Genomic DNA, 14837 nt, shown 5'->3' with positions numbered 1-14837 from the left:
AGGTTCCTGGAAAGTGTTCAGAAGTGCCTGGGAATTTCCCCCTTTCCCCCCTTCAATTACCACACTGGTTTGAGCAGAGTCAAACCTTTTGCTTGGAAGCTCATGTAAGGTTGATATAAGATTTGAATGCCATTAAATTCTCGATTTATTCAGTATTCAACCACCTTACTGTTATTTTCTGATTCTATAAATTAAGATAGATTTGAAGGCGATAAATACTATTTTGCTATTCAACCATGAACCAGATTTGACCTTGAAAACCATCGACAAACAAATTGAAATTATATACACGAGAGAATGATATGCAGGTAAAAGGATCTAAGTTTTTAAGATTTCAGTTTCTATTTTTAGAAGAAAATCTATTTTTATAAAATTCAAAATGCTTGATCTATGACGGGCCAGCGACATTATTGTTTTCTTTCCTTTCTCTGATATTTCTGTTTGATGATTGACAATTGATAGTATTATATTACAGTGCTACAGAATATACTTTTCATAACAGTTCGTAAAGGTAAATAAAACTTATCTCAATCAGTTGTTTTACATTGTTTAAGGGTCATTTGCTGTGACCTGTATAATGACAGGGAAGGTAGTTCAGCGATTCTCGCGGCCTGACCAGCAACCAGTTGAAGTAGCAGCAGCAGTTACGTTGTTTGTAGGACTGATTCAGGTGACAAGAAGTTTAGAATAATTACTAGAATATAGTAGTGTACTTAAGTTGTAAGGAAATTTCATTTCTTAATGAATTTTGGACTATGTGTTGCAACCAGAAATGATTGTGCAAATGAACTGAGCGCAAATTTTAGACTTCCAAACTATGTCATGTATAAGTGTCGGAAGTCTTACATAACGACTATGTCCGTACGTTTATCTGTCTCTCGACAGGTATCAGAGCAAAAACAGTAAGAGATGTCAAGAAGCGGTTTGTTGTCATCTGCAACATTCTGCTGAAACGGAAAGTGGTTGAAATTTACTACTTATTCCAGTTTTAATACTAGTTTTCATAGAGCAAAAACATTAGAACATATCGAAAAACGGTTTCTTCCAATCTATTCAGTGTCCTATGCTAACCCTCTATTCAAACCGGAAATGGTAGAAATAAACCATTTCCGGTTTCAATGTTTATCACCAAATAACAAAAATGGTTGTAAATTGCAACAAGTTTTTTTTTTTTTTTTTTTTTTTTTGCAATCGATTCTGAAGAGAATATATTATCACCACCTACAATACTACCAAAACCGGAAGTGGTTGAAATTCACCAATTCTTCCGGTTTCAACACATTTCTGTAGAGCAAAAACGGTAAGGGATGAAAAAACTGTTTTTGACGCAGATTCAGTGTCCCAAGAATGAGCCTTACCTCGACTTCTATCTACTTGTTGAAACTGTAAGTGTTGAAAGTCTACGTTTATTTGATCACAACACTGATCGTATAATAGATAAAAAGGAAATAGTTACTAATATGCAGATTTTTGGTGTGGACTCAGTACCAAGAATATATCTCATCTCTGATTATTTTTATTGCAACCAGAAGTGACAGACATCAATTATCACTTCTGGTTTTAATGTTAGTCTCCATAGAGCAAGAACAGTAAGAGATATTGAGTAATGGCTTTTTGATATGGATTCAGCATCTGAGGAACATAATCTATCTATGATCTTATTCCTCTATTGCACCTAGTAGTTATAAATTTTTGTAGTATTGAATTCACATGGTTTGGAAGTCCACCTAGTTCACACAGTGAAACAAAACTCACTTCTTATACTTGTGAAGGCCAATGTTAATACAGACTATATTCAGTTCTTAAAATGATTCAGAATACTCTTCTTTACGTTTTAATTAAATGTGATGGTTCTAGTTTCTAGATATATTGTAATATTTGTCGAGCACTCTCATTTAGTGCTGAATAGAATACCACATATTAAACCTCAGAAATGATTGTGTGTGTGTCAATTAAATTATGTTCTCATCCACATAAGCTTTTACTATAATTTCAGATTATCATGTTTATGTGTCACCTCGGTGTACTGAGAACTTGTTTATCGAGTGCTGTTTGTTGTGGATTCACAGCAGGTGCAGCAGTGCACATACTAATGTCTCAAGTTAAGGACATACTTGGAATACAGGTTACCAGATTCGCTGGCGCTTTCAGAATTATCTACGTAAGTAGTTCTATGCTTGTTTTAAATTTCAGGTTTCATGATTGAGTTGCGATATAATTTTCATTTACTGAATGTTACACAAAGAATAATCAATAAGAATAATGTATTAAATGTAAGGTCAATTATTATCCAGCGCTGAAATAACCGGAACCGAGTTAGAAATGAACCGGAAGTGAACCCAACTCTCTGGCTTACCATATCGGTTTGCTAACCTGTCCGCTCTTTGATAAGCTACACGGTTTCACTCTTGCTGTTGTTCAGTCTTTCAGACCACCACATTGACTCTACCACGTCTGTTGTTCTTGGATAACTCAGTGTCTATATCTATGAACACCTACGACTGTTAAATTGAATAATGAAAATTCAGGAAACAACTGACCTTTTTTTAAAATAATAACATGCTCTATAAAAGAGTGAAGTTAATTAAATCTGCACTGAAAATGTGTTACTTATAGGTACTATATTATCCTAGCATAACGGGAGTTGTGGACTGGTATAAATTGATGAGCAACTATCTCAAGAAATGTGTGGCTGGGCAGGGAATGAACTGACCAACATGGTGTTTAACACACCGGCAAGGTAAACCACAGTGCCAAATCTAATTCCTACATTTTCACACACGTTAAGACTTAAATTTACTTAAACTCACGTCTGAAGGAATGTATAAAGCCGCTTTTTTTCTCTATAATGTTTTAATATTACCGTCGCTCGTAACTTATAAAATTGTTGTTCATCATACGATTATCTTAAGAAAAAAGATAACTGGAATATCCTAATTAAAAGCACATAATTATCTGGTTCGTGTTAACTTTGCTTTAGTAATTCAAAATAGAAATAGCCACAGCCTCTGAATGTGTTTGATGAAGTCAAAGTTTTAGTTAGTAGTGAAACTGTTACACATCGATATTTTAATAGAAACTTTGTGTTTTGGTCACAGGCTGTGTTATTTATATTTTAAAAGGACATATCTATGCAATCTTATACGTAACCGAAAAAAAGTAGTGCACAATTTTAAAGTCAATACCATAAAAATAGATGACCTGATTAATCTGAAATTTTCTGGATTTTTTTTGGGGGGGGGAGGGTATTTGCATTTCCCTTGAATGAAGAGTCCAGTATACTCTTATAGATTATTTCATTTAAATATATTAACAACACAATTTTCTCAGTTTTTTCTTTCTTTATTCCTTTTTCTTTCCTTCTTTCTTTTGCTCAAGTGTGCCAATTGTATTTAACATCTGAATGTCCTCTTACTCTATAATAAAAATGCAGCAACAACAATAAAACAGTAGTGAAATTACTGTCTGTATAATTTCTAAAAACAAGTAGCACAGTCGCTCAGCAGTAGAACGTTTATCTCTAATGCGTGTGGTCTCTGGTTCGATCCACGTCCAAGTAAATTTGTAGTGGGTTTTCTCGGGTTACCCCCGTTTACTCCCACATCCTCATTCTACCAATTCTTCCATCATCATTCACTTATCTTAATCACCCGTCTCCCTTAGCATAAAGGACATAATTGTGGAATGTTAAACTGAAAGATTTCATTTCATTCCTAAAAATATTTCACAATGCCGATAAACGTGTATGTCTCACACCCCGAAAAAAAAAAAAAAGGTACCACTTCTGCCAATCGTATAATCCACCCATGTTCTGTATGTTAACGTTTACGATTTAGGTGTCCGTTGATGCAAACTTCAATCAGTCAGAAATTAATCGGAAGCTTTGAAACATTCTAATTCTCTGCAAAATGTGTATGTTTCACTGATCGAGAAAAGTTTGGTACACTCTTATTCACTAATACGAGTACCTAAACTGGCATCCAGAGACTAAGTCCAAAAAGATTACCCTAGTTCGTTACGAATTTCCTTTAGATCTAGCTCATTTTCCTTGAATTTTTGCAACAGATAGGGTGGAAACTGACGATAATATTGCAGGATGTATATGATAATTTCGTTGCAGATTTTAAAAAAAAAAAAAAAAAAACAGCTACCGTACATGAAATTACGGCAATTTTGTGCCACAAATTTGATATATCGTTTAAATTTTTAACCTAGAATGAATGAAAAGACGATGGAATATGGGGCAATATTCTAATAGACTACATATAGACTGTAATGATCAACCATCTGCTTTATGCGACTTATTAACACTTAGGGTGCAAAGTCCGTATATATACGGTCTGCGTATTCCTTCTAGAGACACGACGTCCGTATTTGTACGGACCATATAATTGTGTTATATATGGCTCTCAAATCCGTATGGAGACGGAATTCGTTGTACGAATATGGTCTTTGGGGTTGTTTTTCAGGTTTTTGCCAGAATATGGCAGTGTGGTTGCACGAAACGTGGTGGGAAGTAAGTTATGTTCCGCAGTCATTTTGAGCTGTTTATATTCGTGCACTGTTTATACATACAGGTTCTATACCTGTGTATCATTGGCAGAAACTCTAGAAACTATGCAGACAGGGTTAGTTGGGAACACTTATGAAACAACAAAAGGGTACCTCAAAAAATATAGGTCGCCAAATTGAAGAAATAACTTAGTGTTGGAATGGGAGGATAAAAGTGACGTATCAATGTTGTCTACCAGGAACACAGCAGATCTGGAGATTGTAATGAATAAAAGATAAATAGAGCCAGAGAAACCACTATCGGTATTGTATTAAAATTCGAACAGAAAAGGAGTTGACCTCTCCGATTAAAAATTATCATTTGCGCTTCTCAAACACATAAGCATGAAAAGGTGAAGAGGGCTTGCTATACACATTATTTTGATGGCAGTGGTAAATGCGATATTGTACACAACATAGTGGAATAAAAAAAAATGTGTTTCGCGTTTTATTCGTACGTTACACTCACAACCAATGGAACCAAAAAGTGAGACAGCAATGCAAAATACTGGCAGCGCAAAAATTGGCAGGCTGGTTGAACGGCACTTTCCTGAAAAGGAACCGTCAGCAAAACCCCAGACGCTGACACAACGATGATGCGTAGGGTGCACTGCAAAACGGAAAGCAAAGTTACAGATAGTAAATAAGGACAGCAGGTATTATTGTCCAGATTGTAGTGTTGGTCATTGCGTTCCGGAATGTTTCCGTTTATTTCACACAAAAAGCCAGTATCATTTGTAACTGTAGAGATCTACGAAATATGGACAGGTTTTGACAAGTAGTTTTTGTGCACCCTGTGTTTTGCCTTTGATGCAAAAGTAGCGCATACTATTCTTCTATGTATTATACAATACTCTACTGTTCGTAACATGCATTTTTTATGTGCAAATAATGCTATTCTATTCAGTTTGTAACTTTATAACACACTTATTGAGGTCTATATATTTTTTTCAAACTGAAGATTTTTTTTTTCAAAAATATCGCTAACATGCCGATATCAAATATATCAAAACAAAACTACGCTAATTATTCAACGAAGAATCATACTTTATTATTTTAACAACTTTTCACGTATTATTTCATTTCTTGCTACTTTATGTTAATTTGAAAATTGCCAAAATCCTGCCGTGAGCGGGAAAAAGACAGTGCTTACGGCTTCCGCATCAAAAGTGTTAATTGTTTCACTGCCAATTGAATGTCCACAAAACATGCCTTCCTCCGGTTACCTTCCCGGGTTTGGGTATAAAACCTAATGTTCAGAACCTCGCGGCCCAAAATCTCACCTGGCCAGAACGTCGCTATCCAAAACCACGCGGGACAAAATCTCACTGGGCCAAAACGTCGCCTGGCCAAAACCTCGCTCCCCAAAATCTTACGGGACATAATCTCGTTCGGCCAATATCTCACCTGACTAAATCATCGCCACCGAAAACATTGGGTCACAAAATCTCGCCTTGCCAAAACATCGCCGTCCAAAACCTCGCCTCTCAAAATCTCGTCTTATCCAAAATCTCGCCTGACCCTAACCTCGTGGTCCTACATTTAATTAGTCGCATCTCCGTAATTAAGTGTTTCCGACCAAATTCAAAGATGAACGTTTTTCTTTTACAGAGATCCTGAACACGCATGTGAAGTTTCACGTTTTTTTCATTCCGTGTAGTCATCATATGCCCAACCCCACTAATTACTTTTAATTAGCCTTATCGCCACAATTAAGCACTTCTGACCAAAATCTCAGATAAACTTTTTTTCTTTTATTGAGGTATTTGAAGTACCCAAGATAAACTATTATTATTATTTCAGTTCTAAGCAAAAGTTATTTTACTTACTTATTTCAATTTTGTTTCACGATTATGCTGTCATGTGTTACTTCAATTTAATAACAGGAGCCAATCAATTTAACATATTACAAGTAATGTTTCCGAAACAAAATGTTAATATGTATATATTTATCTATTTTACAGACAGTTATTGATGTATTCAAGAAAATTCATACTTCAAACATCGCATCTGTAATAATGTCTATTGTGGTCCTATTTCTTTTAGTGCTGCATGAAAAATTCAAGGTAATATCAATGCTGTATATCTGCATTTTAATCTTATTTGTAGTTGATGTACTGTAGTGGTGTGTGTAAGGGGCATTTTGGGGTGTACACTCCGTAGAACAAACGATTATGAAAAATAGACCATATTAATATATAAAAGTATTGAGACGTATACATAGACGGAGGTTCATATTGAGAATACATTTATTGTTATTTCAAAATAATATTATGAAGCCACATATGCACCATTTTGTTCGATGACATGTCATTTCACCGGCAACACCATAATCCCATCGCTAAACTTCCGTGGTTTTGGTAAGAAAAAAAAAAGTAACAGGTGGTTTTCACAGATTTCTTTTGAAATTAGCTTAACACAATTCAGGGACTTCTGGAGAGACAAAAACAAATGATAGTCTGACAGTGCCAGGTAAGGACTATATGACTGATGCGTTAAAACCTCTCAGCCAAGTTTTCGCAATTTCTGACGGGTCACTAAAACTGGATGCGGTTTGATGTTGTCAGCAGGGTATTCGATAGTCTTTCTGTTGACCAGTTCCTACCGTTTCCTCTGAATTGTTAGATACGCTCGGGCTAACTGTTGACAATATAGGTCCAAGTCAATCGTTCAGCTTGTAATGCACGACGCACTTCCAATCACGCCAAACATATAGCATTATCCTTCTCGGGGTTAGTGTGGGCTTTGCAACAGACTGTGGAGATTATTCTTTCTTCGATCATGATCCTTTTGTACATTGTTGTTGCGGGTTATTAACTTTTCATAATTTTAACAGTTTCAAAAATCGCCCGAGTTCCTTGCGTTCCAGTAGAGATTCACAGAAAAAATTCGATCTAGTAAACCTTTTTGAATCAGACCATGTGGCGCTCAATTGTCAAGCTTCTTTCTCGAATGATTTAACATAGTTTGGAGATGGATGTGTAGGTCGTTGACGATATTATGACTGCTTACATTCTGGTCTTGCTCAACTTTTACCATAATATCATTCTCTTTTGCTGCGGTTGGTCGCCCAATGCCAGGAGCAATTTGAATATCTAAATTTGAATAATGTTTGAATAACGAAACAGACTGAACCAACTTTATATATATATATATATATATATATATAACATACCTTAGAAGGGATGAAACTCCGCGTATGCCATTGATGTACTCTAACTGCAATATTTACGTTTAAGAAAAAAACAATGCATTTTCAATATTTACGACGACATTAACTCCAAAGTAAGTCGAAAACAAATGCAACCGTACAAGGTAAATTCGGTCTAGTGATCTACTTCAACCCTCTTTCATATCATATGCAATAGTATTCTTACATTTCTAGACGTGGAAATTAGAGATAGGAAAGTGAAAAATAATACAAAATTAACTTATATGAATTTGCTAATCACTATATGAGACCTTGGAATTTCTTATTTACATTACATGCTCGCTCTATGTTCATTTATAACGTCTAATAGTTAGTTGGAAAGGTAATTATTATGAAATTATTAATAGTTTTCTTCAAAATTATCACTTTATATTTTACTACTAAAACACAGTTCTGACCAGAGCAGAATGAAATATATTAAAAACTATACTTACAATGTGTTACTGTTTCAAGGACCTAACATCCTCTTCATCAGACACAAACACAAACGTTCATCAGACGTTAGGTCCTTGAAACTGTAACACATTGTAAGTATAGTTTTTAATATATATTTCATTCTGCTCTGGTCAGAACTGTGTTTTATTTGTTACACTACTTATCCAGAGCCATGGAGTTTGTTCATATTTTACTACATACTTGAATTTGTCATAAAAACCGAACCTCTTTTGTGCTTCATTATATTTCAGTGAGTCAATAATAAATTGTACGCACTAACTATAAATGATTAGAAAGAATAGATGGAAACTCGATATTAAATGTAACACTATGAGTTATAAACTTAATCTATCATAGAAAATCTTCAAAAGAATATTTGTTTCAATAATTATGCAGAAGCCCATGGAATGTAATATTGTCTCAAATTTTGATAATACGTTTTCAAATTATTTTCTCTGCATCTGTTACACTATACACTACACTCTGCTTTCTTATTTTGATGCTTGAATAGCATTAAGTTTATTTCTTAATTTCTATCCTATACCATTTAACTCTTTTATCTCATTCTAACTTTTTCTTGCATTCATTTTGGCCGTTATTGTCGAGCATGTAGGTAAACTGTTATTATTAAACACATTTCTAATAAACCAAATACACTTTAGTGACAGAAGTCATGGAGTAATTATAGGGAATTAGTTGACGTCGCAGGAGAATAACGGAAAACAGGTCCAACGGCACAAAGCACTTTCAGTGTTACTAGTTAGATCTTTATAAATGCAGTGAAATGTCGTTTGACGTGGTAATGGCAGCAAGATGGGATTATCGGCGTTTGATCACAGGATGATAGTTAGTGCTAGACGAATGGGACATCCGACTTCGGAAGTCGTCCGGACATGGATTTTTTATCACTCAACAGTGTCAAGGGTGAACAGTTGGTACCACTTTGGAGGCATCACAATTCATTGGATAAGACAGCGGCCGCATACATCTGCTTAATAACCACTACCAGTGACGTCTGGGCAGACTCGTTTGGGCATACAGACAAACAACAATGCATGAACCGACAATACTACTCAATGCAGAACATCCCAACAACGTATCTCAGAGGTCAGTGCATCGCAATTTTGTCTCTATGAAATATTGCAACCGCAGGCCGACACGAGTCCCGTTACTAAGCGCTGGCTAGTGGCAGTGACGTATCAGCATGTGGTTTGGAACACTTGATTAGGCCTTATGACTGACAACTTGTAATGTGGTCAGACGAATCACGTTTTCAGTTGGTATACGCGGAAAGCATGTTCCGGGTATGGTGCAGGCCTCATGAGGCCATGGACTCAAGTTTTCAGCAGGGCACTCGCTAAGCTGGTAGTGGTGGCTCCATAATAGTTTGGTGAGTGTTTACATGGCATTATTTGAGTTTCTCGTCTGCTTGAACCGGACATTAATCGGTCATCGATATATTCAGCTCCTTGATGACCACGTCCAACCTTTTATGGTCTTCATGTACCCTGCCAACAACAGGATTTTCCAAGATGACAATGGCCGCTATGGTAAGAGACTAGTTTGGGAAACATGCTGGTTACTTCCAAGGCATGATTTGGCCACCTAGATCTCTGAATATGAGTACTATCAGGCATATCTGGAATATCATCGAACGGATCATTCGTGCCCAGGACTCTCCACCTGCAACTTTCATCGAATTATAGATGCCAATCGAGGCTGCATGACTACATATCCCTCGACTGGACTATCGGTGACTTGTCGCGTCCTTGCCATGCTGAGTTGCTGCTCAAGGAAGTTCCACATGTTGTCGGGTAGTTATTCCATGACTTTTGTCACTTAAGCGTATTTTTCCATACTAAATGTACTCTTAGTATAGCCATTATTTCGATTTTCGATGTTTTAATGACTGCCACACCATTCTTGGTTTAATAGTATTATATATAGCCGTAAAATTGAACCACGAGTGACAGTTGTACAATTAACAAAAATAAACTCCACAATTTTTAAAATAAAAACAATATATCAAATGATGTTCCATTATCAGCTCATTAAAGAACATCCCTTTTCTGAACTGACTAGGTATTTTCGTATGTCAGTAGGGAGATCTTATTTATTTTATTCCAGACCAGCAAGATAAATAGATCAAACTATTTAAACGAGCTGAATTTCTTGCAAACAAATGGAATTTATGTTGCTGTGGTTTACCTTACTTGTAAATCTCTTTTTTTTAAAAAAAAAATCTATGTATAGCGCCTGCTTCTTCAAGCACTCCTACAATATAATTTTCTGAGATGTTATCATTTACTCCCTAGATTCATGAATTCTTCAAAATCTACTAATCATCTCCCCCATGAATAACTGTTAAGCTTGATATGATAAAGAAAGTGTTCTTTCATCTCCGCCTTCAACTTTGCTGCAGAAAACCCCAAAACTTCAAACATAATACATGTTATTAACTTATCCATCAAATTTTTACTTTCTCCTCCTTTTCCGCTTTTCCACCTCTTTTACATTGTTAATATACTACCTCACTTTCTTTTGTTATATCTTTATTCTTCAACATTGTAGAAGAGTTACCAGGAACGGTTCTTTGTATTGATCACACGGTCACGTGCCCACCATTCCACCAAAAGAACTGGAATGTGATAATAATATGCAAATATATATTAGCTGACACTCTTTTATAGCAGGGGCGTCATTTAGGGGGGAAGGAGGGGGCAATTGCCCCCCCAAGAGTTTGAGGGATACATATACTTTAATGGATTGTCTACTAAGATACTAGTACAAAATGTGAAAGTCTTATATCGGTGGTGCTTTTGCCCCCCTCAAGCAAAGTCTGAAATGACGCCTCTGTTTTATAGTGCTTATATTTACAGCAAAACCAAGCCGAGTAGCTGTTGCAACTAAACAGAACTGTAGTTACGCATGTTGAGGGTTAGGAAAAACTTGGCAATATAGTGATGGATGATTCTGAATGTGGACTCTCAGTCTCATTGCTTTAATATTATATGTACCTTCAGAGCTGCGGGACTTGGAGAGAACGTCATGATTAATTCTACTAAGCTTGGGCACAATAATATGAAACCTGACGGATAAGGTGTTGCACGCTTTCTTACAGAACATAGTTGAACCTTACATACAGCAAAGGACTAAGGAGAGAAATAGTTAGCATATAGTGCACTTTGCTCTATTTCAATAGTTCTGGCCACCCGGAAAATGGTATTAAATATCACGGAAGCTTTTTACCCAACGAGAGAGAAGTATTTCATGTTCCTTTATGTTAGGATAATGCTGACGACACCTGTACTTCGCATTATAGTACTAATACAGAAGCAAATAAAAAAAAGATCATATATTTCTGAAAGAGAAAGCCTATCTGACATTGATTATGGGGTGCTCTTCTGATATATCAATATCAGAAACATCAGATGCTGAGTGTGTTCCATCTAGTGATAGAAGTAATATAATTGAAAGCGACCAAAAAACACGGCAAGTTAATACTACGCCATCTCCTTTCTGTGCATTGGTAACGATTTCCGAATGTAGTTATCAAGCTGGCGATATATCTCTCTCAGGAGCAATTATAGATGAACCACGATATACTAAAACAATGAGGACAGACTTGCGATAAATGATAATGAAATTGATACCTTCCACGTTCTAACTACAGTAGGGAAGAAACATGATGATAAACTAAAATTGAATAAAGCACAATATTGACTTTATTGTCACAGAGGATGCATTAAAATAGCAAGACATTTACATTATCCTGGTATCGTTATTTTTACTTTCCCGAAATATATCATATGATGAACATAGTACTGGACACTAAGATACTTTGGTTGAAACTTACCCCGTCCATATCACTTGTGTAGACTCTCCCAAAATTTGCTTGTTTTTCGATGTTTGTGATACTATAGCGTTCTTAGCTTGCAACACTGCAAAGTAAGTGTAACTTTTCATTTTACATGTAGATTTGAAATATGTAACAACGTAACGTAATATCATTTTTTTAAAAATACAACTTTATGTTGGATTTGCAACTGTTAATCTGGTGGTATTGAAGAGTGTCTTCTTGCCAACAGTAGTATGGTGCAAAATTTCAGCGTTTCTCTTCTATTAATTTAAAAGTTACAAGGGCATATGAAGATAAATGATCTATCTATCTATCTATCTATCTATCTATCTATCTATCTATATATATATATATATATATATATATATATATATATATATATATATATATATATATATATATATATATATATATATATATATATATATATATGTGTGTGTGTGTGTGTGTGTGTGTGCGTTACCTGAAGAGGAATAGAAATAAAGAAGTTGTACGATGAAAAATTCAAATGAATTCGCTTACCAAAAAGAAATAGAAGCTTACAACAGCTCAAATACTTGTCATGTAAATGAGAGAAGTTTGAATGATTTACCACCTGCCGTTCAAAAACAAATAAATATATTAAAGAAAAAATACAATTCCCCAAGGATAAAGATGATATGGTTGATAAGTTAAAAAAATATAAAGATGAATTAAGGAAATGTTTGCATAAGGTAAATATGAATGAATCGAAAGTAAGAGATTATGGTAATTTAACTTGAAGTTTAAAAGGTGCAGTTCATTGCTTTTGCAATTTAAACTACAAAAATCCGATTTCTATTCTAACTTTTATTTATAATTTAAGTGGTTGTTATGATACTTATCTGTTTGTTAAAGAACATGCTTATGATACAAATGATAAAACTAAAGGCAAATAATGAAGAGAAATATATAACGTACTTGAAATATGTAAAGATAGCGAAAAAGAACAGAATTCACTTAAATTTGTAGTCATGTAGGTAAATGTCGAAGAGTTCATCGAAATTAGTAAGTAATTTAAGACTAGAACATTTTAAAGGAATATCAAAATACTTTTTAAATGAGCAGTTAGATTTAGTAATAAAAAAAGAGTATATATCCATATTATTATATTGATTTAATAAGAAAGTTAAGAGAAACACAATTGCCTCCAAAAGAAAAGTCCTTTAATACACTTACCAAAACACATATAAAAGATAACGTGTATGAGCATGCAAAAAATGTTTGGAAACGTTCATCCAAAATCTCATAGCATATACTAAACTTTATAACAAAACAGATATATTAATTGTAGTAGGTGTGTTTGAGAAATTTAGAGACGTTGTTTAAATGCATATGGTTTAGATCCTGCTTGATATTATACTGCGCCTGGCTTATCATGGGATTCAATGTTAAAAATCACTAAAATTAAACTAGGAGTGTTAACTGTCTATGAGAAGATATTGATGGTAGAAAAGGTATAACTTCACAATGCAGTGAAATAAAGAAAAAGCTAATATTATATACATGCAGGATATTAATAAAGATGAGTGTTCAACATATCTGACATATCTAGATACGAATAGCATGTATAATGGGCTATGAGTTGAAGAGTGCCTTCTAAAGATTTTAAATGGATTTGACGTTACATAGATATAATGAACATTCCAGATGGTTTTGAAAGTGGTTGCACATTAGAAAGTGTCTTAGAGCATCCACAATATCTACATAACAAACACTGATTTACCATTAGCTCCAGAAAATATAAAACCACCAGAATCAACACAAACCAAGCTATTAACAACTCTCTATAACAAGGAAAGATATGTTATTCACTATAGAAACTTAAAACTGTATGCCACTTGGAATGAGATTTAAAAAAAATTAATAGAATATTAGAGTTTAAACCATCAGATTGATTTAAATATGGATACGGAACAAAAGCTAAGACTGATTTCGGGGAAGATGTCTACAAATTAATGAACAATAGTGTATTTGGGGAGACATTGGAGAATATTAGAACAAGTATTAGCTTAGAATGTGATCCAAGGAAAATGGAGAAATTGATAGCAAAACCATTCTTTGATTACAGAACAATATTTACCGAAGATTTGTGTGCAATACATATGAGAAAAGAACAATTAACATTTAATAAGCAGACATAAGTGGATATGAATGTATTAGAATTATCGAATTCTTAATGTGTGACTTCCATTATAACGTTGTGAAGCAAAAAATAATAATACAGATTTTAGTTATATGGACACTGATAGCTTTATATATGAAATTGAGACAGATGACTTATATGAAAGAAATGATTCATTATTTTCATACAAGCGTATATGCGGAAGGTAATAAATACAAGATATCACTCATTAATAAGAAAGTACTGAGTAAGATGAAAGACGAGAATAAAAGTAAAATAAAGGCTGAATTTTTTAATTAAAATAAAAAGATGTGTACCTTTTAGGTAGATAATGAAATAAAAGTAAGGGGAATAACTAAATCAATAGTAGCAAAAGAAATTAAAGTTAATGATTATGAGAAATGTTTATTTAGGAATATTAAAATATATAAAAATATAAACCTAATTCGAAGTCACAAACATGAAATTTATACTATAACAGTTAATGGGCTAGAGTTAGATTCCCTAGGTAATAAATGATATATCTTGCGGCATGGTATAAGCACATTAACTTGAGATCATTATGAGATAATTGTGTGTGTAAATGTAATTGTGTGTGTAATTTTAGATATGCAGTATATGTAGTGTAGTAGTTTTAC

The 14837-nt window shown here is 34.3% G+C and overlaps 1 protein-coding gene across 1 annotated transcript in view; it reads left to right on the top strand.

The window, feature by feature from the left end:
• The first annotated feature begins 554 nt into the window (after positions 1-554).
• LOC145687312 (prestin-like) overlaps positions 555-14837 on the top strand; it is a 66594-nt gene continuing 52311 nt past the window's right edge. Inside the window, exons 1-3 of the mRNA XM_081760774.1 lie at positions 555-670; positions 1997-2161; positions 6516-6617. Of these exons, the coding sequence (XP_081616900.1) occupies positions 578-670; positions 1997-2161; positions 6516-6617 (360 nt within the window). The 5' untranslated portion in view covers positions 555-577. The remainder of the gene's footprint in view (positions 671-1996; positions 2162-6515; positions 6618-14837) is intronic.

The sequence above is a fragment of the Thermobia domestica genome, chromosome 6 (genome assembly GCF_964235325.1).
Source record: "Thermobia domestica chromosome 6, izTheDome1.hap1.1, whole genome shotgun sequence".
NCBI classification, from domain to species: domain Eukaryota; kingdom Metazoa; phylum Arthropoda; class Insecta; order Zygentoma; family Lepismatidae; genus Thermobia; species Thermobia domestica.
The sequence above is the reverse complement of the archived record's forward strand: the minus strand, read 5'-3'. Positions and strand labels throughout refer to the sequence as shown.